Source organism: Haemaphysalis longicornis, unplaced genomic scaffold (assembly GCF_048455015.1).
Source record: "Haemaphysalis longicornis isolate Haplotype H1 unplaced genomic scaffold, Haemaphysalis longicornis Haplotype H1 scaffold_4, whole genome shotgun sequence".
NCBI lineage: Eukaryota > Metazoa > Arthropoda > Arachnida > Ixodida > Ixodidae > Haemaphysalis > Haemaphysalis longicornis.
Window position 1 is genome coordinate 214,498,935 of NW_027526361.1, and position 23,920 is coordinate 214,522,854.

At 48.7% G+C, this 23,920-nt stretch overlaps 1 protein-coding gene across 1 annotated transcript; it reads left to right on the forward strand.

The window, feature by feature from the left end:
• Positions 1 to 19,377: 19,377 nt before the first annotated feature.
• Positions 19,378 to 21,684, forward strand: LOC144180210 (uncharacterized). Its single transcript, XM_077708592.1, has 2 exons — positions 19,378 to 20,574; positions 21,667 to 21,684. Exons 1-2 carry the CDS (start codon positions 19,378 to 19,380, stop codon positions 21,682 to 21,684), a joined length of 1,215 nt encoding a protein of 404 aa, XP_077564718.1.
• The last annotated feature ends 2,236 nt before the right edge of the window (positions 21,685 to 23,920 follow it).

Genomic DNA, 23,920 nt, shown 5'->3' on the forward strand with positions numbered 1-23,920 from the left:
GAATCTGTATAGATGATGGAATTGGAAATTTGATTTTCGAGAATGTGTCGTACTATCAGTAAAATTCCATACGCTCTGCTGAAAAAATTGTTGTGTGCACGCTCATGGTTCTGGCTGCATTGAAATTTGGACCATGAGCAGCGCATGACACCATAGTGGAGGTTTTAGAAGCGTCACTATAAAATTCTGCACATGTGTATTTAAACTGCAAAGACAGAAAGTGCTGCAGTATTGCAGCTCGTGGTACACGATTTTTGTCAAATCTCATAATAGAAAGATCGCACGACACAGGGCGAACTTGCCAAGGCGGTAAACTGTTAGAAAAGGATGACCTCTACACATCTAAAAACAAAGGACTGAGATCCGAGGCTCGCTATCTCACTCTAAGTGAAAAGGGCAGAGGAACGGATGGGCGATTTACAAAGAGCAAAGATGTTGATGTATCGTTAAAGACAGGATAAAAAGGATGATTATTCAGCGACGAAATTTTAAAAGCACAAAGAAAGTCCATGTACGTTCGTTGGTTCTCAAGGCTCCACTTATCACACTGGACATAAAGACTCTCGGCAGGGCTAGCGCGAAAAGCACCCGAAGCAAGACGAATGCCCAAGTGTAGCACTGGGTCCAGAATTCGCAGGGCTGTCTTAGTCGCCGACCCATACACCACACTGCCATAGTCTAAACGAGACCCAACCAAAGCAGCATACAAGCGAAGCAGAAGTTCTTTGTCGGAACCGTAGGATTGGTGGGAGAGAACCTTAAGTATATTCATTGTTTTGAGACATTTATTTTTAAGTTCCTTGATGTGGGGAATGAATGTGAGTTTGTAGTCGAACACAACACCTAAGAACTTGTGCTCCTTGTTCACAGGAAGCGACACGCCATTAAGATGAATGTCTGGGTCCGAATGGAACCCGCGCTTCCTGGAGAACATAACGCAGGATCTTTTTACAGGATTCACTTTAAAACCATTCTTGTCTGCCCAGCCGGCAAGTTTCTTTACACCAAGCGTTCGCAGATTGACATATTGCATGATTTATAGGATATCTTCACGTCATCTACATGCATGAAATAAGAGATTGTAGGTGGCAGTGCCTTACCAAGAGAGTTCATTTTTACTATGAAGAGAGTGCAGCTCAACACGCCACCTTGTGGCACGCGATTTTCTTGCACGTGCACCTTTGAGAGTGCACCACCGACTCTTACTCGGAACGTTCTGTCTGACAAGTAACTGACAAGAGCGTTCAACATGTTTCCTGAAACACCGAATGAATTGAGGTCACTAAGGATCCCATAACGCCAAGCGGTGTTGTATGCCTTCTGAAGGTCGAAAAACACAGTTAGGCAATACTGCTTATGCGCGAAGGCATCCTTGATGTACGAGTCAAGAGCTAACAGTTGATCGTTCGTCGATCGCCCCACCCTGAAGCCTGCCTGGCAGCTCTCGAGAAGACCGTTGTACTCAAGGAAGTACACGAGCCTGCGATTTATCATCTTCTCGAAGAGCTTGCACAGGCAGCTCGTCAGGGCAATAGGACGGTAACTTGAGGGGGATGATGGGTCCTTTCCCTCCTTCAGGAAGGCTACAACTATAGCCTCCTTCCAAGAGTTTGGAATGTTCCCCGAAAGCCATATCGTGTTATATAGGTGTAAGAGTGTTAGACGAGTGTCTGCATGCAGGTGTTGTATCATTGTGTATCATGCAGGTGTTGTATCATTGTGTATGTGATGTTGTCTGGGCCTGAAGCTGAGGGTTTACACGTGCTCAAAGCAGCCCTCAGCTCATGAAGTGAACACTCGGAGTTATAAGAAGATGTTGACCTATTGTTATCTAGTATGGGCTTCTTTTCGGCCATTTGCTTGTGTTTCATGAAAGTGTTTGTGTAGTGTGCTGAACCAGAAACGTGTTGGAAGTGTTCTGCGAGTGTGTCAGCTTGGTCTTCGAGTGTGTCCCTGTAGTGCTGACCAGAGGCAGGCTGTGTGTTTGTTGTCCCTTGAGTTTGCGTATTCGTGTGCATACTTGCCGTGTGTCTGTGTAGGAGTTTATTGATGTTATGAAGGAACGCCAACTTTCTCGTTTTGCCTCACGGCGCACACGTTTTCCTAACGCCTTGACCCGTTTGAACAAAATGAGGTTACCCGACGTGGGGTACCGACGAAGGACACCCCACGCCTTGTCCTGGGCCTCTCGCGCCCGCCTACAGTCCTCATTCCACCACGGCCTCCGCTGGTTGCGCGGGGCACCAGAGGCGTGGGGAATGGACTTTTCTGCGGCGTCGAGGATGTGCGCCGTGAGGAGTTGGGTAGCTTCTTCAACGTGTAGGTGTCCTATGGATGTGTGGTGTAGTTTGGATGTCTCTGTAGATGTATTCCAGTTAGCTCGTGCTTCATTGAACCTATTATAGGAAGATGAACTGCTTGGGCCTTTACAAACCAGCCCGTCAACCATTAGTGTTGTAGGTCATGTTCAGTTGTATTCGCGGCAAGGTGCCAACGAGCTATGAGGTTGGTTCGTTTCTAACGACCGTAACTCGGATATCATAACTGTAACCGAACCTCTGCTTGCCCCTGGCACAACAGACAACAAAATACTTCTTGGCAACAATACGCACAACATTTATTTTTTAGCAGGCACCAAAATAGCTAAACGGCGGAACTGAGCAGCCGATAATCAATAGGCCATGTTCGAACAACAACAAACTAGCCCGTCAACCATTAGTGTTGTAGGTCATGTTCAGTTGTATTCGCGGCAAGGTGCCAACGCGCTATGAGGTTGGTTCGTTTCTAACGACCGTAACTCGGATATCATAACTGTAACCGAACCTCTGCTTGCCCCTGGCACAACAGACAACAAAATACTTCTTGGAAACAATACGCACAACATTTATTTTATAGCAGGCACCAAAATAGCTAAACGGCGGAACTGAGCAGCCGATAATCAATAGGCCATGTTCGAACAACAACAAACTAGCCCGTCTACCATTAGCATTGTAGGTCAAGTTCAGTAATATTCGCAGCAAGATGCCAACGCGCGATGAGGTTGGTTCGTTTCTAATGACCGTAACTCGGATATAATAGCTGTAACCGAAACTCTGCTTGCCCGTGGCACAACAGATAACGAAATACTTCTTTGCAACAATACTTACAACATTGATTAGAAGGACCGGACTAAAACAAGGTGTAGCCGTGTTCGTTTCGATATCAAACCAATAGTTTCGTAAATTGTTAGTGAAATGAACCGTCGCATTCAAATAGTCAGGACCAGGACCGGATTTCAGGGGGGGGGGTCATTGGGGCTGCAGCCCCCAGCTGTCAGGGGCCCCGCTCGATCACAATAAAAAAATATCATGGGTGTGCTCGGTGCTCTCATTGAAATTTGAAAGTAGGAGCTTCAACCTCAGCATCCCACCAAAGCTGACTAACTCGTGAAAGGTGGGAAGGAGTGGTGGGCCCCTCACGTTATAATTGACAGCCTTCGAGTCCATTTCAATTTTTTTCCTACTCCTCTTCATTGTTTTCCCTGGGGTGATAAGAAGACCTCTTGGACCAAACGTCGTGGGTACATAGCTTGACCGGGCCTAAGCAGCCACATAAAAAATTCCCCGCATTTCCCCGAGGGGAAGAATGTGAAAGTGCGAATGCACGAGCTGAATTTGCGCGGTTCGGTAATGTTCGCGAAAGAGAGATCACACACACACACACAACTACAAAGAAAGAAAGATGCATTTATTCACAGACACCTATTTGTGTTGTCGTTGTACTTGATTGCTAGAGCGGATCTCAGCTTTGAAATTTTGTGTCAGTACTCCTTTAAGCGGTTCCTGGCCAATCCCCCACGTGGGTATGTGCCATGTCAGCGGCCAGGCAGCGCACGCCCATCTCCCCCGTTGCCAAGGAAGACGAGGAGATTCCTGGCCAATCCCCCACGTGGGTATGTGATGCGGACACCGCCGGTGGACGCAGGTTCAGGGTCGCTTAAGAAGTGCATTGCACTTAAAGCAGGCCCCGAGCTCTGCTCCGGTTTTTTTCGGCGCAGGTCGTTTCGGTAGTCTTTTCGGTACACGGACATGCAAGTGCGCGGACGTTCCGGCACGCGCAGGTTTCGGCATAAGAAAGGGTCAGGCATGGGAATAATGAAATAATGTCTGAAGAACATTGTAAATTGTTTAAACCTGAGGGGCGTTTTACGTTATTATTGACAAACTAAGCACTGCCCCACGGGCTCATACACAGTTTCTGCCAGAAATTTCAATGTATAGCGCTCGACAAGGAAGTTTTGCGATGACGACCCGCTCAATAAAGCTAGTGAATCAGTTGAATCGCATAAGGGTGATTGATATCGACTCGACATTTCACACTGAATGGTCAGCGTATGGTTATTTAAATGTTCAAAGGTTGTGTAGGCCACTCGCGAGGTCGTTCGGTTTCATCCGGCGCCTTTGTGCACTATTCTCTCCAGGCTGTCTCAGCAACAAGCGTTGCGGAAGCTATACGTCCGCGCGACTCCATTCGTAGCGTAATTGTGTAGGCGCCACTACGTGTTTACGCAGCGGCCGCCGGGCCAGCCCAACCCCCGCGAGTTATGAAGTGTTCAAATCCATCCATCCCTTCGAGCTGGTGAATCAGCCGGCCTAGGAGGTGTGAAGAGCTCAGGCGTGGACACCAAACAAAACCACAACAACGTCTGTTTCCTTTCGGGATGTCGAAAGCAGAGTCCGCTTATAAACGAATCCTGTGTGCGGCCCCCTTGATGCCGTATTGAAAACAGACCTCCATTTTGACTCGGAGACGGTAGGCTGCTTGTCACCGTGGGCGCTTTTCGCTTTGGAATGAGCCGCCGGATGGCGCGGCACGGACAAAAAGGCGGCCCGCAGTTGTGGTCCCAATAGGGCGCGGCGGCAGGAGGAGAGAATCCCCCGACGAAGCGCGGGAAAAACAGTGGACGCACCAGACATGTTGAGGACTCGAAAACAAAAGGTCCACCCATACTCGCCTCCGTCGTAGACCCCTAATCCAGACGAGAAGCTTCAGCGTGTTCCCACTGCCAGTTGCAACCAAACCACGACCCGACGAATCGACAACGAAGTATTGACAGCTGGAACTGTTGCGCGGCACGGACGGGACAAGCAGCTCGGGGGTGAGCAGAGAAATTCTATTCCTATTAAACTGTTGCCTGATGCCATCTCTCGTGCTCCACCGTAGTTCTCACCCACCAAAGGGGACCCTTTAATGTGTAACAGCTTGCCCACTAGGAAGACCATCACAGATGCGCAACAGGAGATGCTCTCCGCTGAAAGTTCGACGCCCATGCGCAAACGTACGCACGCTAGGCCGACTAGTCCGCAGCCCAAAAAGCGACATGTTTTTTCTGCTTATCGTCTATGTGCTAATCGTGCTGCGATAAAGAAGGTTGTGTTGCTCGACATGTTTTATTCCCACAATATCCTTCAAAGGCGACGCGTGTTCTAACAACCACGTGCTTTCTCGTCTGCGCGGGTAACCGACGGGATTTTGACCCATAAGCCGCGGCGGCTAACTGTTTAGCAGATGTCTGCGAGTGACAGGTGCCTGCGTGGACTTTGAGCCCTCCCATATATGCAGGTAGAGACTATACAATAAAACTTAAACCTTAAAGGTTTAATAAAGTATGCTTCATGTAAGAAAATTGTCTTCTGTACCACGCATCCTGTGCAGGCCGACACGGCGCTCCGAATAATTACGAATCTGTGATTTACGGGCAATCGAACCATACTACATTTTACGCCTGATAAAATTTGTTATATAATTCTGGACATCAAGCCAAAAAATTATTTTCCGGAAAGCGCAAAATTACGTATAATTTATCACTAATGCAAGAGCATAACATCGGCTTCAAGGCTTTCGCATAAATAAGCTGAATCATTATCATCATCATCGTTATTGTCATAATAATCATAACGATTAGGTCCACATGAACGCAATAGCCTCGGGACCCTGTTTCCTAATCCACCCTTGTCAGGGCTGCTTCTGCAACTCTGGCTACAAGGGCTTTATTTGGGTTGTGTTATCGGCCACCTGACTACCGTGGGACCTTTGTCGATGGATTCCGTAAAAGTTTTTTTTAAGACCACTCAAAACTACCCATGCGATGTCATTTACGTTTTCGGTGATTTTTATTACGACCTATTGATTGAACGCATCTGTTATCTTTATGTCGATATTCGAATGACTTCCTCATGTTCTTAGAGTAAATTATTTCAATGATGATGATGGTTGGTGTTCATTGGCGCAAGGCCAACGAGAGCAAAGAGCGCCAGAGAACAAGTTATTTCATGAAGAAATGTGATTACCACAAAAAGTAGCTCTACAAACAGGTAAACCGGACACTATTTATTTGGTCAATACTGCCGGCAGACTTTTAGCCGCAGAGGCAGGAGTGTACAAAACAGTGAAATGGATTTTGCAAACTGCGAGCACAGAAGAGGAACAAGAGATAACATAGACATATAGCACAAATATGCTGAATATTCAAAGAACGATAAAAACAAAGAAACAAAAACAAATATTACTGAATTCTGTAATGTGTGAGGATCAAGTTCGTAACAGTACGATTTGGCATGTAAATGACAAAGTAAACACTGGAAAAAAGTGCACGACAGGCGTCGCACTAGTTGTAGCTTATGCAGAACAGAAAAAGGCAGTAAAGTCATATATAGGCCATAACTGCTTTCATTAGCGTCAACACAAAAAATACATGAGCAGGGGGAATACAGGCTTGGAAAAAAAACAGCATAGACAACAGCCAACACGTCGGAATGGATATTATTGAATGGTTCAGCGACACTCAGATATACGAAATCAGAATGATGCAGTGGTTGGGTTTCAAATAAGACATGCAGGTTGAGTTCTGTGTTTAAGGATTAGAACCGAGCGTAGCCAAAAAAAAATCAAAGGATGAGGCATTTACCACTTCGTACGAAACAACGTTCCAGTCCCTAATCGTCCTTGGGAAAAAAGAGAAACGGTGGGCGTTTGTTTTACTACGAGGAACCAGAATTGTCTTATCGTGCTTCCTTGGTGTCTCGCGCGCTGTGTTATATTGTACATAGTCATGATAGTTTTGTCTAGTGTGCCCATTGACAATGTTGAACGGGGTTTTGAGGCGGTGAAGTATGCGGCGTGATTCAAGTGTTGGGAGCTCGGACCTATTGCGTATTTCCGTGATAGAAACGTGCCTCCCATACGCGTGATAGTAAACCTTAGTGCTTTGTTCTGAACGCCCTCAATACAAGCGGTGTATTTTTTTGTGTGCGGGTCCCTGGTGGTGTCCGCATATTCCAATAATGGGCGTACCAGGTGTGTGTAGGCAACAAGTTTTGTCTTGCTAGTGCAGTGCTTTAGTCACTGTTTTACAAACCATAAGCGTCGTGATGCCACCGAGACCATGTTGGTGATATGGGCATTCCAAGATAGATTAGATGATATAAGAAGGCCTAAGCATTTGCAATGAGTAACCTGTTTGATTGGGTTGTCATTTATTTTGTAGACATGCTGTAGCTAGTTCTTTTTACGGCTTATGGTCATTGGAATGCATTTTGAACTGTTTAGGGTCATTTCCCAACGTTTACACCAGTTTTCAACCGGGAAAAGATACGTATCTATCAGGTGATCGGAGATCATGGTAACCTACGCAGTCGTCCGCCAAAAAGCGGCATCGCACAGGAACTTCAAACGACAAATCATTTAAAAAAATGAGAAATAGAAGCGGCCCAAGGACAGAACCCTGCGGAACGCCTGAGAGGACTGCTGTCAATTGGTGTCGTTCAGAAAGATACGAATCCCCCTTATGAAAATTTGTATGTCCAGTCAGAAGACAGTCTACGTCCCGAAGGAAACAGACTGCGTGCGTCCTGTGTGTTTCCTCTGTGTTGGAATTTCGCCACCGACTTTTTGCGTCCTCCAAGTGTCCCGTGTGTTTCCGTCCTCCATGCGTCCAGTCTATCTCCCAAAGGCAACACAGACACTATACGGCCTTTGTGTGTCCCCTGTATGTCTCGAAGGCAACAGACCGCATTCGTCCCTTGTGTGTCCCTTGTATTGAAATTTCGCCACCGACTTTCTGCGTCCTCCAAGAATCCTTTATGTTTCCGTCCTCTACGTGTCCCACAAGCTTCGACCTTTTGAGTGCCCTTTGCATGCTGTCAAATAACAGCGCCCAACAGCCAGCTGCATGTGGAAAATGTCAGCCAGCTCCACAGTCACTGTTTCATGCTGCAGTTGTTTCTGTAAGAGCAAGCTGACAAAAATCAGATATGAATCAGATATGACTCTTGCAAACCTGACTATTTTATTCAGGTGGGATCCATACGTGCTGCTGCCGCCTGCCACACCAGGTGTCTCCTCATCTTTACCCCTCACAGGACGGGATAGCCACTGCCACACTTGAACCTGAAATGATAAACGCATTGATCGCATATGAAGGGGTTTAAACAAACACGTCTCAAACATTTGCTAGTTATGCTTATAAATATAAAAGAGGGTTCCCATACAAAACTGAACCAATTATCCTGAAAGAGAAGGTACAACTTCTAGCTTGCAAAATTAGCCACAAAATTTAGACCACATAAATTACCTAATGAGCTTACGAACATCAAATATGACATACTGTTACATAGGCAACACAACCCAGAACTAAGTACTGTTTAGAGTCATGGCCTCCTCATGACGGGCATTTATACAGCCTCGCAAGAACATTTGAGAAATGACATTATTGCAGCAGCACTGTGGGCACAAAGCAATATGGGGGGGGGGGGCAGAGAAGGCAACATAAAATTGCATGAACATGCCAAGACAGGCATTGATCAGTCGTCATCATGAGTAGTTGCTTGTGGCTACGCGTTCTTTGGCCCCTATAAAGGCAGCAGTTTTATTGTGCATTTCGTGTACGAGACAGCACTTGTATTGTCTAGTTTGTTTGTCTGTGCTTGCTGACAAAAAGCAAAATGTACATCAGTATGAACTGACCAACCTCTAGGTTGGCTCCTCAATTTTTATATTTCCTTGTGTCAATGGGTCGACCAGAACATGGGTAAATTAAGCAGAAGGAAGTCTGCACCCATGTGAATTCCATAATTATTGCAAGATACAAATATAAATTCATCCTTCGGGCATTAAGAAGGTGCATATGTATACCAGAGATCTGTGTCTGGGGGGTGGGGGGCTCTTTAATAATTATGTCAGCGGTATAAACCCTTTCACTGTTGGGTGTTTCTGGCCATGACGCACCCCTAGTGTCGGATTGGTTTCCGGAATATAAGGAAGGAACACAGTCATTTATATGACTATGATAGCGTCTGGAACGTAACACGTCGAAAGGAAAGAGCGTGGGTGAGAAATCGGCTTTCCAGATATTTTCAGTTTGTCGTGCACACTTCCGGAAGGATGACCCATCATTACAACATCAGAATCTGATGCTGTGGAAGTCACACCCCTTCTTCAGATGAGAAACTCTCAGAGCGCAAATTCGAGCTCAGCTGATTTTCGAATTGGAATCGAAGAACCATCGCTCCTATCTGTAGTCGAACGCCCCGCACAGTCAGCCATCCGAAAGTAACTGCACGCATAGAGCGAGCACTTTCAGCAGCCCCAAAACGCACAGAAATGGTGCCTTCTGAAATCAAGATGGCAGATAGAGATAAAAAGGTATACAACCTTAATACACAACAACCTCATGTGCTGCTGAAACACGAGGTTGTTGATGACACGAGGTGTGTGCTGGAGTAACCTGGCGCGCCGTAGCAGACAGGAACAGAAATAAAAAACAACCCTAGAAAACCGTGCTGGATAGCACACTTGCACCCATAATTGCACGCGTGCCACGTGGTCACTCATCCCAACATATGTACAGCGCACGGAGTGACCCCCAAGCAGCGAAAGCTGGGCGTGGTGGCTCTGTACTTTGTGAAAATACAAGCTACTAGAAAGATTCGACAGATAGCACAAACAGTGCAGGTGCGCCAACCTTGCACCATGGCACGAATTTTTCAACGCACAACAGAAAACGCACCGGTATGTCAGTGACACTGTGGAGGAGAAATTCGAAGACAAACCAGGACATCAGTGACAGTGAAAGGGTTGAAGCGGTCGAATACAGCAAATTTAATTTCAGGGTTTATGCTTATGAGCAATGAGGAAAGCTACCGCAGTAACTTGAGCTGACTACTCTGTAACGTGCACTCAAATGATAAAAACACACAAGCGTTTTCGCCTATGTTTTCACACAGAGCATTCATACTATTCGGAAATAATGCAGATTTTTCCTACTATAAACTTCATAATATTGCCCCCAACCACGCCATTTGATTTGTTTACAAAATGTTTTCTTACAAGCACCTGGCCACACCCTGCAATATTATCCTTTTTTAAGGAAACCGTCTTTTTCCCCTTTTTCCTTTGTATGCTGCACCAGCAGTCTTGTTTGATATGGAAAGGGTGGTGCTTTGGGATCCCTATCCTAGCTTTCCTGTTTTTTATTGAAAATGTTCTCGATCTAAATGAATGAGTGCAAAATGTTGGGAATGACTATCCCACCGTTGTCTCCACTGTTGGGAATGAGCATCCCAGGGCGGTCGCCAAAGTTGTGACTCGCATCAAGCTCGTCACCGATGTTGGGAATCAGCCATCCCGCTTGCTGTCACCGCTGTTGGGACTGGGCCCTCTCACCGCAGCCTCCACTGTTTCGACTGGCTATCCGAGCGCAGTCACCGGTGAAGCGACGTTGCCTTGCTCCGTCCGCTATCGACGCGGCGCAGAGCAGAGCGACAAAGTCCTCGAGCCGACGAAGAGTTGAAGTAACATTTATATACAGTATGTACAGGGTAAGCAAACGTTACATGACTCGCATAAAGGCGACAGCACCCTTTTCACTCGGTGCTTCCGAAGAGACTGGTGCCGGAGAGAAGCCGCCGAGGAATGCCGACGATGAGAGCCTCCGGGCTTCTGTTATAGCCCGGGAAGTTCGTTGTGGCCCCAAGAAGTTCGAAAAGCTCCAATCAGGGCTCTCGCTGCCTGAAGTTTGAATTCCGATGAATGGTAGCGAAGCGGTGAGTCAGCTGCGCCGCCAATGGGGAACGGGAGGGCGATGCCCCCCCCCCCCCCCCCCGTCTCCGTGACCTCGCCTCCTTGTGTAGCGACATGCCCCTGTTTGGTCGTTCTCCGATGCGGGATTCAGCCGCGCCGCAGCGTTCTGGGATGCGGGATTCGGCCGCGCCGCAGCGTTCCGAGATGCAGGATTCGGCCGCGCCGCAGCGACGAAAGGGAGAGGCGTGATTCAGCCTCGCTGTCGGCGCGTCGCCTCGTGCAACGCCTTTGGGCCAGGCGCTCTGGCACAACAAAAAGAAACCCTGCGGCATTCAATTCGCCAACGCTCATCCATGCACGTCCCTTTGCTGACTCCTTCGAGGTTTGTGTTTTTTTATGTTCACTGCGGAGCACAAGTTCGCTCCGACAATCTATATTTTTACAAAAACCCTGCATTATCTGTGGCTACACAAAAATATTCCAAACAAAGTCTGGTACACAAACCAGAACCCCCCATAGCTCTTTCTTCAATTGCTGAGTACCCTTCTACAATTACGACCATCATTATATTTGCTAGAGTAAATAGCTGTTCGGGGGGCGAAGGGGGGAGGGGGCTACGATGGCCAGTGAGACTCATTAAATTACAAGAAACAAAGTGACAAAAAGGCAAGCAATACACCCTTTTCACTGCTATGCACAAGTTGCAGTGTATCTGTTTGTTTCATGGCGCAAGGGCAACGAAGACCAAAGAGCGCCAACGCACTGGTTGATCATTTTGAATGATGTTTTAGTAAAATGGTGCTGTAAATGTGACGATATTAAAAGAGGTTAGTGTGGGGGTGTATACAGCCCCTCATTTAAAACGACAATAAAATTGGGGAAATGGGAATGGCAGGGTGAGAATGTAAAAAATAAATGGACACTCATAGCTACCTCCCACTCTGAGGGGCCCCGAGGTTACACGTGGTATGATTTGCGGCTTAAAACGCCAATGTCTTCCAGGTAAGCAAAAAGGCGTTTACTTGGAATTAAGGGTTGATCAGCTAAAAACATCGAGGGATGAAGAGGAATCATGTGAGTGTAGAGTTCCCGGAAGTGCTTTTTCCTTGCCTTGTGGAAGTACCCACACTCAACTAAGACATGGCTGACGGATAGGCGATGTCCGCACCTGTCGCATTGTGGCCGTGGTTTGCCCTGCAGAAGGTGCGAGTGAGTAGCGTATGTATGGCCAATTCGTAATCTGCACATGTATACTTCCGTTGTTCTGTTGTGTTTTTCTGTGTAGTAGCTGCCTAATTGGGGTTTTATAGTGTGGAGTTTATTATCTGTCTGAGTGTCCCAGTGTTGCTGCCAGCGTTGTCGGATCGCCTTTCGAATGAATGGTTTCCAGTCAAGATAGGGGAGCTGCTGAACGTCGACGCTACAGCGAAGTGCTGCCACAGCGGCGCTCTGGTCTGCGAGTTCATTACCAGGAATGCCACTGTGTCCAGGCACCCAACACACGACTATGACCTGTTTTAAAGCGTAGGCTGCCATTATCTCTTTACATATCTGTTCAGCACAATGTTCCTACTCTGTCTTCCATAATGCAGTGCTGTCACAACACTCAATTTGTCTGTGTATATAATGGATTGTTGTATCTTTGTTTGTATTATGTGTTCTAGCGTAATTAATATAGCATGTGCCTCAGCCGTAAATATACTTGTGTTTCTGTTTAGTGTCCTTGTGCTGGCAAAATTGGGACCGTGTGCAGCACATGCCACAGCAGTGCCAGTTTTTGAGGCCTCTGTGTAAAAAGCAGTGTATGGGAATTTGTTTTGCAAGTGCAGGAAGTGTTGTAGGATGAGTTCTGTGGGTGAATATTTTTTGTAAATTTCCTTGAACGACATGTCACAGGTGACAGGGCGCAGTTGCCAAGGCGGCATGAACTCAACGAAGTCAGTTTTGTAAGATTCAGATAAAATAACCCCAAGTTCCTCTGCCTCCACCTTCACTCGGATAGAGAAAGGCAGAGGAAGCGACGGACGGCACAAAAACAGCCTTTCGGACGCTTTGTTTTCAAGAATAGCATTTAGCGGATGACTATTTAACAATGTCGCCCTTGCGCAGTACAAAAGTGCCATGTATGTACGCTGGTGCTCTAAGCACCACTGATCCGTTTCTGCATAGAGGCTTTCAATAGGACTCGTCCGGAAAGCTCCGGACGCCAGGCGGAGCCCCAAGTGCAGCACTGTGTCCAGCATTTTTAGAGCTGTTTTTCAGGCAGACCCATACACTACACTTCCGTAGTCGATACGGGACCTGACAAGACTGTTAAAAACACGTAAAAGGCATGTTGTATCTGCACCGTATGACTGGCGGGAAAGGACTTTTAAGATGTTCATAGTCTTCATGCATTTCATTTTAAGTTGTTTAATATGTGGGATGAATGTAAGCTTATCATCTAAAACTACTCCAAGAAACCTCTGTTCTTTTTTTAACTCCCTTAAGTTGTATGATTGGTTGCAGATGGATCCCATGCTTCCTGGAAAAGAGAACACAAGTGCTTTTCTGCGGATTTAGGATAAAACCATTTTTGTCTGCCCACTTGGCTAGTCTGTTCACAGCAACTTGGATCTGCCGTTCACAGATAGAGGAGTTGCATGACCTGAAGCTGATGTGAACATCATCTACATAGATTGAATAAAAAATGGTGGGTGGCAGTGGTCTCCCTAACGTATTCATTTTTACAATGAAAAGTGTGCAGCTAAGTATTCCACCCTGGGGAACGCCATTTTCTTGTGTATATGTCCTGGATAATGCTGCACCAACTCGTACCCGGAATGTTCTATCTGATAAGTAGCTTTCCAGTGTGTTTAACATGTTTCCACAAATGCCGACAGATTTAAGGTCATGCAGGATGCCATACCGCCAAGCGGTGTCATAGGCCTTTTCAATGTCAAAAATACAGATATACAGTGTTGTTTATGAGCAAAAGCATCTTTAACATAAGATTCAACAGCTATAAGATTGTCAGTTGTTGACCTGCCCAAGCGAAAGCCTTCCTGGCAGCTATCAAGGACACCATGATATTCCAAGAAATAGATAAGCCGTCTATTGATCATCTTTTCAAAGAGCTTGCTAAAGCAGCTTGTCAAAGCAATAGGGCGATAGCTTGCCACAGAACAGGCATCTTTTCCCTCTTTCAATATAGCTAACACAATTGCCTCTTTCCAAGCATGAGGAAAGTACCCAGCACACCATATCTTGTTGTACAAGAATAGAAGAGCATTGAGGGTATCTATGTGCAGGTGCTGAATCATTGTGTATGTTATTTTATCAACTCCTGGCGCCGAAGCGCGGCATGTGTTGAGGGCTACCATAAGCTCCAGCAGCGAAAAATTAGAGTTATACCCGTCATTAGATTTCTTGTCTTCACGAATAGGCTTTCTTTCAACAGATTCTTTGTATCGCCGGAATGTCTCGGTGTAGTGGGAGGAGCTGGAAATATATTCAAAGTGTTGTCCCAGGGTGTTTGCTTGGTCTTCCAGTGTATCGCCAGTGGTGCTGACAAGAGGTGTGACATATGTTTTCTGCCCCTGCAGTTTCCGTATCCTGTTCCAAACTTTGCGAGTATCTGTATAGGAATTTATTGATGATAGAAAAGACCTCCAACTATCTGTTTTTGCCTGACGTCGGATTTGCCGTCCCATGGCTTTTGCGCGCTTGAAGGAAATTAGGTTTTCTGTAGTAGGATACCTGCGGAGGACCCCCCAGGCCTTATTCTGAGCATTTCTGGCCTTCTTGCAATCGTCATTCCACCAGGGCCTCTGAAGATTAGGTGTGGTACCGGAGGTCTGGGGAATAGAAACGGTAGCAGCATCAAGTATATATGCTGTTATGAAGGAGCACGCTTCATCCATACCTAAGTGTGTTATTGATCTGTAAGTAAGTTTCGACATCTCTTTAAACGTTGCCCAGTCGGCACCAGCTTCTTTAAACTTTGCATGTGAAGTGTAACTGTAGGGGCATTTTTCTAAATATCTGAGGGTGACTGGGAAGTGGTCGCTGCCATAAAGATTTGTATCCACTTCCCATTTGATGGACGGAAAAAGAACGGGGGAGCCTATAGCCAGATCAATGTGTGAATATGTGTGGTGTGCTGTATTGTAGTATGTCGGCTGCTTTTTGTTAAAGAGACAAGCTCCGGATGACAAGAGAAAGCTTTCTATCAAGCGGCTCCGGGAATCTGTGCGTTCCGATGCCCATAGTGGGCTGTGCGGATTAAGGTCACCAACTAGTAAAAACGGTTCTGGCAGTTGATCTATAAGGGACTCAAATTCGTAACTGGACAGACGATATTCAGGGGGAATGTACAGTGAGCAAATTGTTGTTAACTTGTTGAAGATAATTGCCCGAACAGCAACCGCTTCTAGGCCGGTGCGCAAATGAATAGATTGACAAGGGACAGCTTTTCGCATAACGATTGCCACGCCACCCGAGCAGTGCGAGCAGCTGTCTCTCTCTTCTAAATACCTAGTATTGGTTTAGGAAGTTGGTATGCTTAGGGTTCAAGTGAGTCTCTTGTAGACACAGGACGGTTGCTTGAGTTTTGCGTAGGATTTCATATATATCATCAAGGTTTTTAATTAATCCCCTTCAGTTCCACTGCATAACTATTTGTGCTACCATAAATATTTAAAGAAGATTTTGGCTGGTGAAGACTAGGGATGGATGTATCACCTACCACACTTAGGTATGATTTGGGCCAGTGACACGGGGGGCTGCTGGCTTTTTTCCCGCCCCGCCATGGAGCGCTGTTCTTTCACCGCCTTTGGCGCTGGCTGAGACGGTGCCATTTCAATGTCCTCGTCTGAGTGCTGGGACAGCGACGAGATGGAGTCCTTGCGGTCTCCGACACGGAATATGTTCGAAGTGGAGGAAGGAATCCCTCCCACCAGAGTTTGTTGTGTGTTGGACGCAGAGGTGGTCGAAGGACCCGCCACATCTACATCCACGGCCACCTGAGGTCTGGTAGCCGGAGGAAGGGGACCGACGGCAGAGCCATCACTCCTGGCCTTCGTGGCCGACGCAACACTTGCGGGTGCCACAGGTGTTGTGTCAGCTGGTTGGGCTTCCTTAGGCAGCACCTCGGGGGGCTGGGGCGGCACCAAGTCTGCTTCACAGTACTGGGTGGCCGCAGTGACTAGACGCCACTCCGCCCCCCGGCGAGCCACGTCGGCATACTTCGCAGAATCAAAGGCGCTGAGCCTTTTACGCGCTTCTAGGTAAGAGATGTTCTCATTGACTTTAAGATTGATTATTTTCTTCTCAAGTTTGAATGTTTCACACGTCCTTGAGTACGCTGTGTGCGGACCACCGCAGTTCGGACATTTGATCAAAGTGCTGTTGCAATTCTCTTTGGGGTGGTCGTGCTCTGAGCACTTTGCACACGTTAAACGCCCACGGCAGTTGTTAGTACTGTGCCCATAAAGTTGGCACTAAATCACTGCAGCGGGTTGGGGACATATGGTCGGACGGTACAACGAAGAAAGCCTGCATTCACAAATTCAGGTAAGGCACTACGGTCAAAGGTGAGGACAACATGTTTGGTTTTGATTTCTTGATTTTCTCGACGCATAGTGATCCTCCTTGCTGCAATGACTCCCTGTTCGCGCAGGCCCTCGAGGATGTCAGAGTCAGTTTCATTGTACAGATCAGATTCGGGTATAACACCTTGGGATGTATTGAGCGTTCGGTGGGGAGTGACTTTGATTTTCAGGTCGCCAATGAGGGTTTGTTCAAGGAGCTTTTTGATTGAGCCGGGTTGTTTACTTTTACAAGGATTTCTCCTGAGGTCAGTTTCTTGGCTTTGTAGTGCTTTCCTACAACATGTTCAATGCACTTAGCTATTAAGAAAATTGATGTAGATGTCACTGGCTTTGTACTGTCTTCGGATGCGATGATCAAGAACCGGGGAAAGTTGTCAGGTATTTGGAACGATAGGGCAGGCAATGGGGGAAAATTCGCTTCGGTGCGGCCCCTTTCGGGGGGCCGATCAGTGGGTTTAGAAAATTTTGAAAGAACCATGCAGCATGGAAAAAAAGCAGGGAACTTTCTTCGCTCGGTTTACCCTGATGCCGAGAGAGGTCCCGGAGCTCTCTGCCTTGTAAACAGACAGGGAGCCCATCCGCCGGAGCTTGACCACGGCTCCGACGGCCGCCGTTTGTGGTTTCTACCCTTCACCTTAAAACTCCTAGCCACGGTAGGATACAGCATGAGTATGGGGGCTCGGGGTCCGCGGTGTTGCCAATACCGTCACCAAGATCACTCAAGGTGCCCCGTGCAGGGGCACAAGTTGCATCTAGGGCATTGACGAGAATTCAACTAAATTCTATTTCTGGGGGCATGGAACTGTTTCACTCATGTAATGTAATCCATTATATGACTTTTGAGTAGAAGTCTAAAGATCTAGTTCATATGTAATAGGCGGTAGAAGAAAAATCCCCACACACACTGTCTGCGGCCACCACCACGCAACTACCACAGGGAACGAGGGTGACAAAGTCGTTATTAATTCATGGAGGAAGGACGCAGCCCTGATGCGACAAAAAATAAGAAAGGTACCAGGACATTTCTCACCCTCATCGGTTCCTTATTTTTTGTCCCATCGCTGCAATGTTCTTATGTCTTAATATCACTAAGGTACCACAAGGATGCCACAATGGTTTTCTATGTTTTCATGTTCTCTCAGCCTTCAAAATCGAGATTTTCATGAGCCGTAATGAACTCCACTTACAGGTCGTGCAGGATAGATAGAAACAGAAGGCAGCCAATTCATCGGGTAGCTCACAACGTACATCCTCCATGTCAAACACCTGGCCCTGTAAAAAATGGAAGTTCAAGTAGTAATCAAGCCGTAAATATGCGGTATAATGCTGTGAAATACTCGCTCGGACAGGACATGACAGAATTTTTATTTTGTAGGTGCAAAATAGGCACCTTCAGTTCTTTCAAGATAAAAATAAGTACAGTGCTCACTGATTGAAACGTGACACTGCGAGCGCGTGGCCGCCAATGCATGCAGCGCCGTCCATGGACGCGCGTGGAAGCTAGGTGTTGCATTGTTGTATACTGCGAGGATGAGAGCGTGTTGACCGTAGGCTTACTGCTTCCGGTTGCCAATGCGCGGGACTGCAGTTCCCCGCAGTGACAGCAGGGCGCTGCGTGCCTGGAGCGCTTGTAGCCAGGAGCGAGCCTCCAACCGTTGGGCCTGGAGCGAGCCCGATGGTTGTAGCCCGGCTGTGCGCGCAGCCGATTTCGCGACATAGTAAGCGCGCGCTCTTGTTACGCGTGCCCTTCCGATGTGGCACAGTAGTGTTCATGTAATGCACAGTCACGCTCATCAGAATAAAAGAAACATCTGTGCGGAGGAACACCAAACTTTATTCCAGGATGCAAACTAAAACAGCAAAGACGCCTTTGCAGGCACGTTTGCGTGTGGTGCGGTGCATTAGTACTTCGTCGGCTGTACTCTTTTTTTTAGTTTATATCATGGAATAAAGTTGGCTACTCCTTTGTGCAAATGTTCGTTTTATTCAGATAAGCGTGACTGTGCCTTACATGCAAACTATCTGTATCGCATCGGAACGGCACGCGTAACAACAACGCGCGAGCACACGATGTCGCGACATTTGCTGCGCGGAACGCCAGGCCGCTACCACCGCCGCACAAACACGCTCCTGCGCTCCAGGCTCGCAGCGCACCGCTGTCACTGCGGGGAACCACTGCCCCACTTATTGGCAACCGGAAGCACCAAGCTTATGGTCAAAATACTCTCATCCACGTGGCGTACCAAAATTGAACACCTAGCTTCCACGGGCGTCCACTGGCGGCGCTGCAAGTAGCGCAGGCCACGCGCTCGCAGTGTCGCGTTTCAATCCGTGAGCACTGTACATGAAAGACAATCCTTACAAGGCTTTTAGCCATACGTTAAAGGAACAGAAGCAACCTTACGCTGAAATAATGTTAAACTAAGCCTTTTAAATATTGCCACAGTCAAGTCATTAGAAGGCAACTCTGAGGCACTCAAGAAGCGCAGGGCGGTGCCGTCAATCCCTCGTTCGCGCGAGATTGGGTGTGCACGGGAATACCCCGGCTAAAGGAGGAAGAGGACTTTTTCTCTCTCGCGCGGGCTTCCCTCAGCAAGCAGAGACGCCATTAGTCTGCTCTAGGGTTTTTGGTCTCTTTCTTATTAAACTATACCCCTTACTGTTGACCAGTTGCTACGTTTACGCTACATTTTTGGTGGAGGTGCTGGGTACCAGCCGCGAATCTCGCATGCACAGCGAGGACACCGCCTCTGAAGACCGGGCGCGTGAAACAGAGCTGACGCCCGTTCATCAACGCACAAGTCGTCGGATTCGAGGTGCATCGCCTGAGTACGGACTTCTGCCCGCGACATCCAGGGCAGCAGCGGAGACATCCAAGGCAGCAGCGGTGACATCCAGGGCAGCAGCGGCACACCCTACGGCCCCAACAATGGCAAGCGACAACCTTACGCCATGTCAGTGCGTGTTCCAACAGCCGCGAAAGGCTCCAAGTTTTCATGGAGACGCCTTCGAAGACGCGGAGGATTGGCTTGAGCTGTATGAGCGGGTCGCGAGATTTAATGGATGGGATCAAGCGCGGAAGCTGCATGACGTGCACTTCACCTTGGAAGACGGTGCGAGGACGTGGTGCGAAAACCACGAAGCAGATTTTACAAGCTGGGATGAATTCCGGCGCAGATTTCTGAAGACCTTTGCCCGGGGTGACCGCAAAGAAAAGGCTGAAGCCGCTTTGCGCTCCAAAAACCAGGGCCCCAATGAAAGCGTTTCGATGTACTACGAGGAGATGTCCCGTCTTTTCCGACGTGCAGACCCGAGCATGGCTGAGGATAAAAAGCTTCGTCACCTTATGCGAGGTGTAAAACAGGAGCTTTTCGCTGGGCTTGTGCGCAATCCCCCACGTACCGTGACTGAGTTTTTTACGGAAGCGACGACGATGGAAAGGACGCTAGAACAGCGTGCCAGACAATACGACCGCCACCCTGCTTGCGCGTCGGTGGACGTGTTTGCTTCGGCCTCGGGGACCAGTCGTGACACGTTGCGGGAGCTCATCCGCTCAGTGAATAGGGAGGAACTTCACCTCCTACAACTGCCTCAGGCCTCACCGACGTACGCTTCTCTGACCCAACTCGTGAAAGAGGAGGTTAAACAAGCGGTTCAACCACCGGTGAACCTCGACATGCCGCCGCCCTCACGCATCTCGGAGAGCGCGATGACATACTCCACGGTTCTGCAAGAAGCCCCTACGTACGCTGCTTCGAACGTCGCCGTTGCTACTACCAACGCGTACGCCCCGTCGTCTGCTGGTGTCTTTATTCGTCGCCAGCCTGGAAACTGCCCAGCCCCTCCTGCTGGACGGAGCGCCGTACGCAAGACGGACGTGTGGCGGGCGCCGGGCGGGCTACCACTGTGTTTCCACTGCGGGGAGGTTGGTCATCTGTACAGGTCGTGCCCCTACCGCCGTGCTGGCCTTCGAGGTTTCCCTCCAAACGCGCCCTGCCCTCGGAACGGTGAAAGACCAGCCGAAATCCAACAGTATCTGTTCGCGCAGCGAGCTCCCTCTCGCCCGGAAACTACGCCAGCATCGTTCCGACGTTACAGGTCGCCGAGCCCTCGTCTCTCCTCTAGCTCGCCTTGGCGGCGCTCGCCCAGCCCCAATCGGGAAAACTGAAACCAGCGACCTCTGGAGGTGGGGCCGCTGAAAAGACCGTCAGCGAAGATCTTCCATCGTGTTTACGACGACGTACATCGGAACCGACGCATCTAGAACGTTATGGGAAAAGAGCCACATGTGACCTTGCCGTTACTATCGACGACTACGACGTGACTGCGCTGGTGGACACAGGTGCAGATTACTCGGTAATTAGTAGCAATCTGGCAAGAGAGCTGAGGAAGGTACTGACGCAGTGGACTGGGCCTCACATTCGCACGGCAGGCGGTCCCCTGGTTACCCCTACAGGCCAATGCACGGTTAGGGTTACTATACGGGGGTACACCTACGTGGGCGATTTCATCGTACTTCCGGAATGCTCGAGGGACGTCATACTGGGTATGAACTTCCTGCAAACGAACGGCGCCATCATCGACCTACAGACATCGACCGTTACATTCTCCACCGAACGATCCATCGCCAGAAACGATTCAGAAGCAGGGCAATTCTGTGCCCTCCGCGTAGTGGACGACAGCGTGGTGGTACCGCCACGAAGCAGCGTACTGGTCCTTGTTAAGGGGGACGTGGCTGAAAGTTGCGAACGGCTAGTGGAAGGCAACATGAATTTGCTTTTAGAACGAAAAATTTGTGTCGCAAGGAGCCTTATCCACCTGCATAACGGCTGTGCGAATGTGGTGCTGACAAACTTCGGGAACGAGCTTCAACACGTCCCAAAAGGCACCGCCATCGCCTCCTCGCATGAATTCGTTCAAGCGGCACAAGTTTGCACTGTGGGAGAAGGTGGGCATGACGCATCGGCTCCGAAAGACTTTGTTGGGTTAATCCACATCAGCCCTGACCTGTCGGCAGAGCAGCAACGGCAGCTGACAGCCCTCCTCGAGGATTTCCGCGAATGTTTCTCTACTTCATCGAAAGTTCGACAAACGCCTGTGTCCAAACATCGCATCATCGTCGACTAAACGACCAAGCCAGTCTACCAGCATCCCTACCGCGTGTCCTATAAGGAAAGAGAAGCCATCCGGACCCAAGTAACGGAAATGTTACGAGACGACGTTATTCAACCGTCGACAAGTCCGTGGGCATCCCCTGTTGTGCTGGTCCAAAAGAAAGACAAAACCTTACGATTTTGCGTCGATTACAGGAAGCTAAATCGTGTAACAAAACGAGACGTATACCCTCTTCCACGAATAGACGACGCCTTAGACCGACTGCGTAATGCAAAGTACTTCTCCTCTCTGGATTTCAAAAGTGGGTACTGGCAGATTGAGGTTGACGAGCGAGACCGCGAGAAGACTGCGTTTGTCACACCCGATGGGCTTTATGAGTTTAAAGTACTTCCGTTTGGTCTCTGCTCGGCACCCGCGACGTTCCAGCGAATGATGGACACTGTCTTGTCCGGTTTAAAGTGGCAGACGTGTCTGGTTTACCTGGACGATGTCGTCGTGTTTTCTGCCACCTTTGATGACCACCTACAACGACTTCGACTAGTTCTCGACGCTATAAAGTCAGCTGGTCTGACTATAAAACCCGAAAAGTGCAACTTCGGCTACAAAGAGCTGCGGTTCCTAGGACATGTCATCAGTTCAGACGGTGTCGCACCAGACCCTGAGAAGACGGCAGCCGTAGCAGCCTTCCCCCGACCAGCCGATAAAAAAGCTGTTAGGCGCTTCCTAGGCCTCTGCGCCTATTACAGACGCTTTGTAGAGAATTTTTCTGACCTGGCGGAACCATTGACGCGACTGACAAAAGACGACGTACCTTTCGCATGGCAAGAAGAGCAAGAAGTGGCCTTCAATCACCTGCGGGACCGGCTACAAAAAGCGCCAGTACTAGCTCATTTTGACGAACACGCACATACGGAGATCCACACCGATGCCAGTAACGTCGGTCTTGGCGCACTCCTCGTTCAGTGGCAGGACGGAGCCGAGCGAGTTCTAGCCTATGCCAGCCGCACTCTATCAAAGGCAGAGATGAATTACTCCACCACTGAAAAAGAGTGTCTTGCCGTCGTCTGGGCCATCAACAAGTTCCGGCCGTACCTTTATGGCAGGCGGTTTAATGTCGTCAGTGACCACCATTCCTTGTGTTGGCTGGCAAACCTAAAAGACCCATCTGGACGCCTCGCCAGATGGAGTCTCCGCCTACAAGAGTACGACATGACGGTCGTTTACAGGTCCGGGCGGAAGCATAGCGATGCTGATTGCTTGTCACGGGCACCTGTCGAGTCGGCAAGCCCAGACACCGACGAAGACTTCCCCGTTCTCGGAGTCGTTACTCCTGCTGAAATGGCCCAACTACAACGAGAGGACTCTGAATTGCTTCTTGTCATCCAGTATTTGGAAGGTCTCAATTCCCAAATTCCGAAGGCCTTTGCCCGCAACATCTCGTCCTTTAGCCTCCGGCACGGAGTGTTGTACAAGCGGAATTTCAGAAATAGCTCGGACGCGTTTTTACTCGTTGTACCAACAGCGATGCGGCAGGAAATTCTATACGCATGCCACGACGAAACGTCGGCGGGGCACCTGGGTGTCAGCCGTACACTGGCGAGGATACGCCAGAAATACTATTGGCCGAAGCTATTGCGAACAGTTCAGCACTACGTCAAGAGCTGCCGCGACTGCCAGAGGAGGAAGGTTCCGCCTTTGAAACCAGCAGGGCTTCTTCAGCCAATACAACCACCGATGTCCCCTTTCCAGCAAGTAGGCATGGATCTCCTGGGCCCATTTCCTACCTCCACGAAGGGGAACAGGTGGATCGTGGTGGCGACCCACTACCTCACGCGGTACGCGGAGACAGCGTCTGTCCCAAGGGCAACTGCGGCTGAGGTAGCTCAGTTCTTCGTCCACAACATCGTTTTACGACATGGAGCTCCCCAGATTGTCATAACGGACAGGGGCACTGCTTTCACAGCTGACCTCATGCAGTCCGTCATGGTACTAACTCACACATCTCACAGGCGGACAACTGCTTACCATCCGCAGACGAATGGCTTGACTGAGCGACTTAACAGGACCCTCACCGACATGCTCTCAATGTATGTCGACGTCGAGCATAAAACGTGGGATGAGATCTTGCCATACGCAACTTTCGCGTACAACACCGC

Coding starts and splice junctions, on each gene's coding strand:
- LOC144180210 (XM_077708592.1), top strand. CDS start 19,378: ATGCACAGCGAGGACACCGCCTCTGAAGACCGGGCGCGTGAAACAGAG.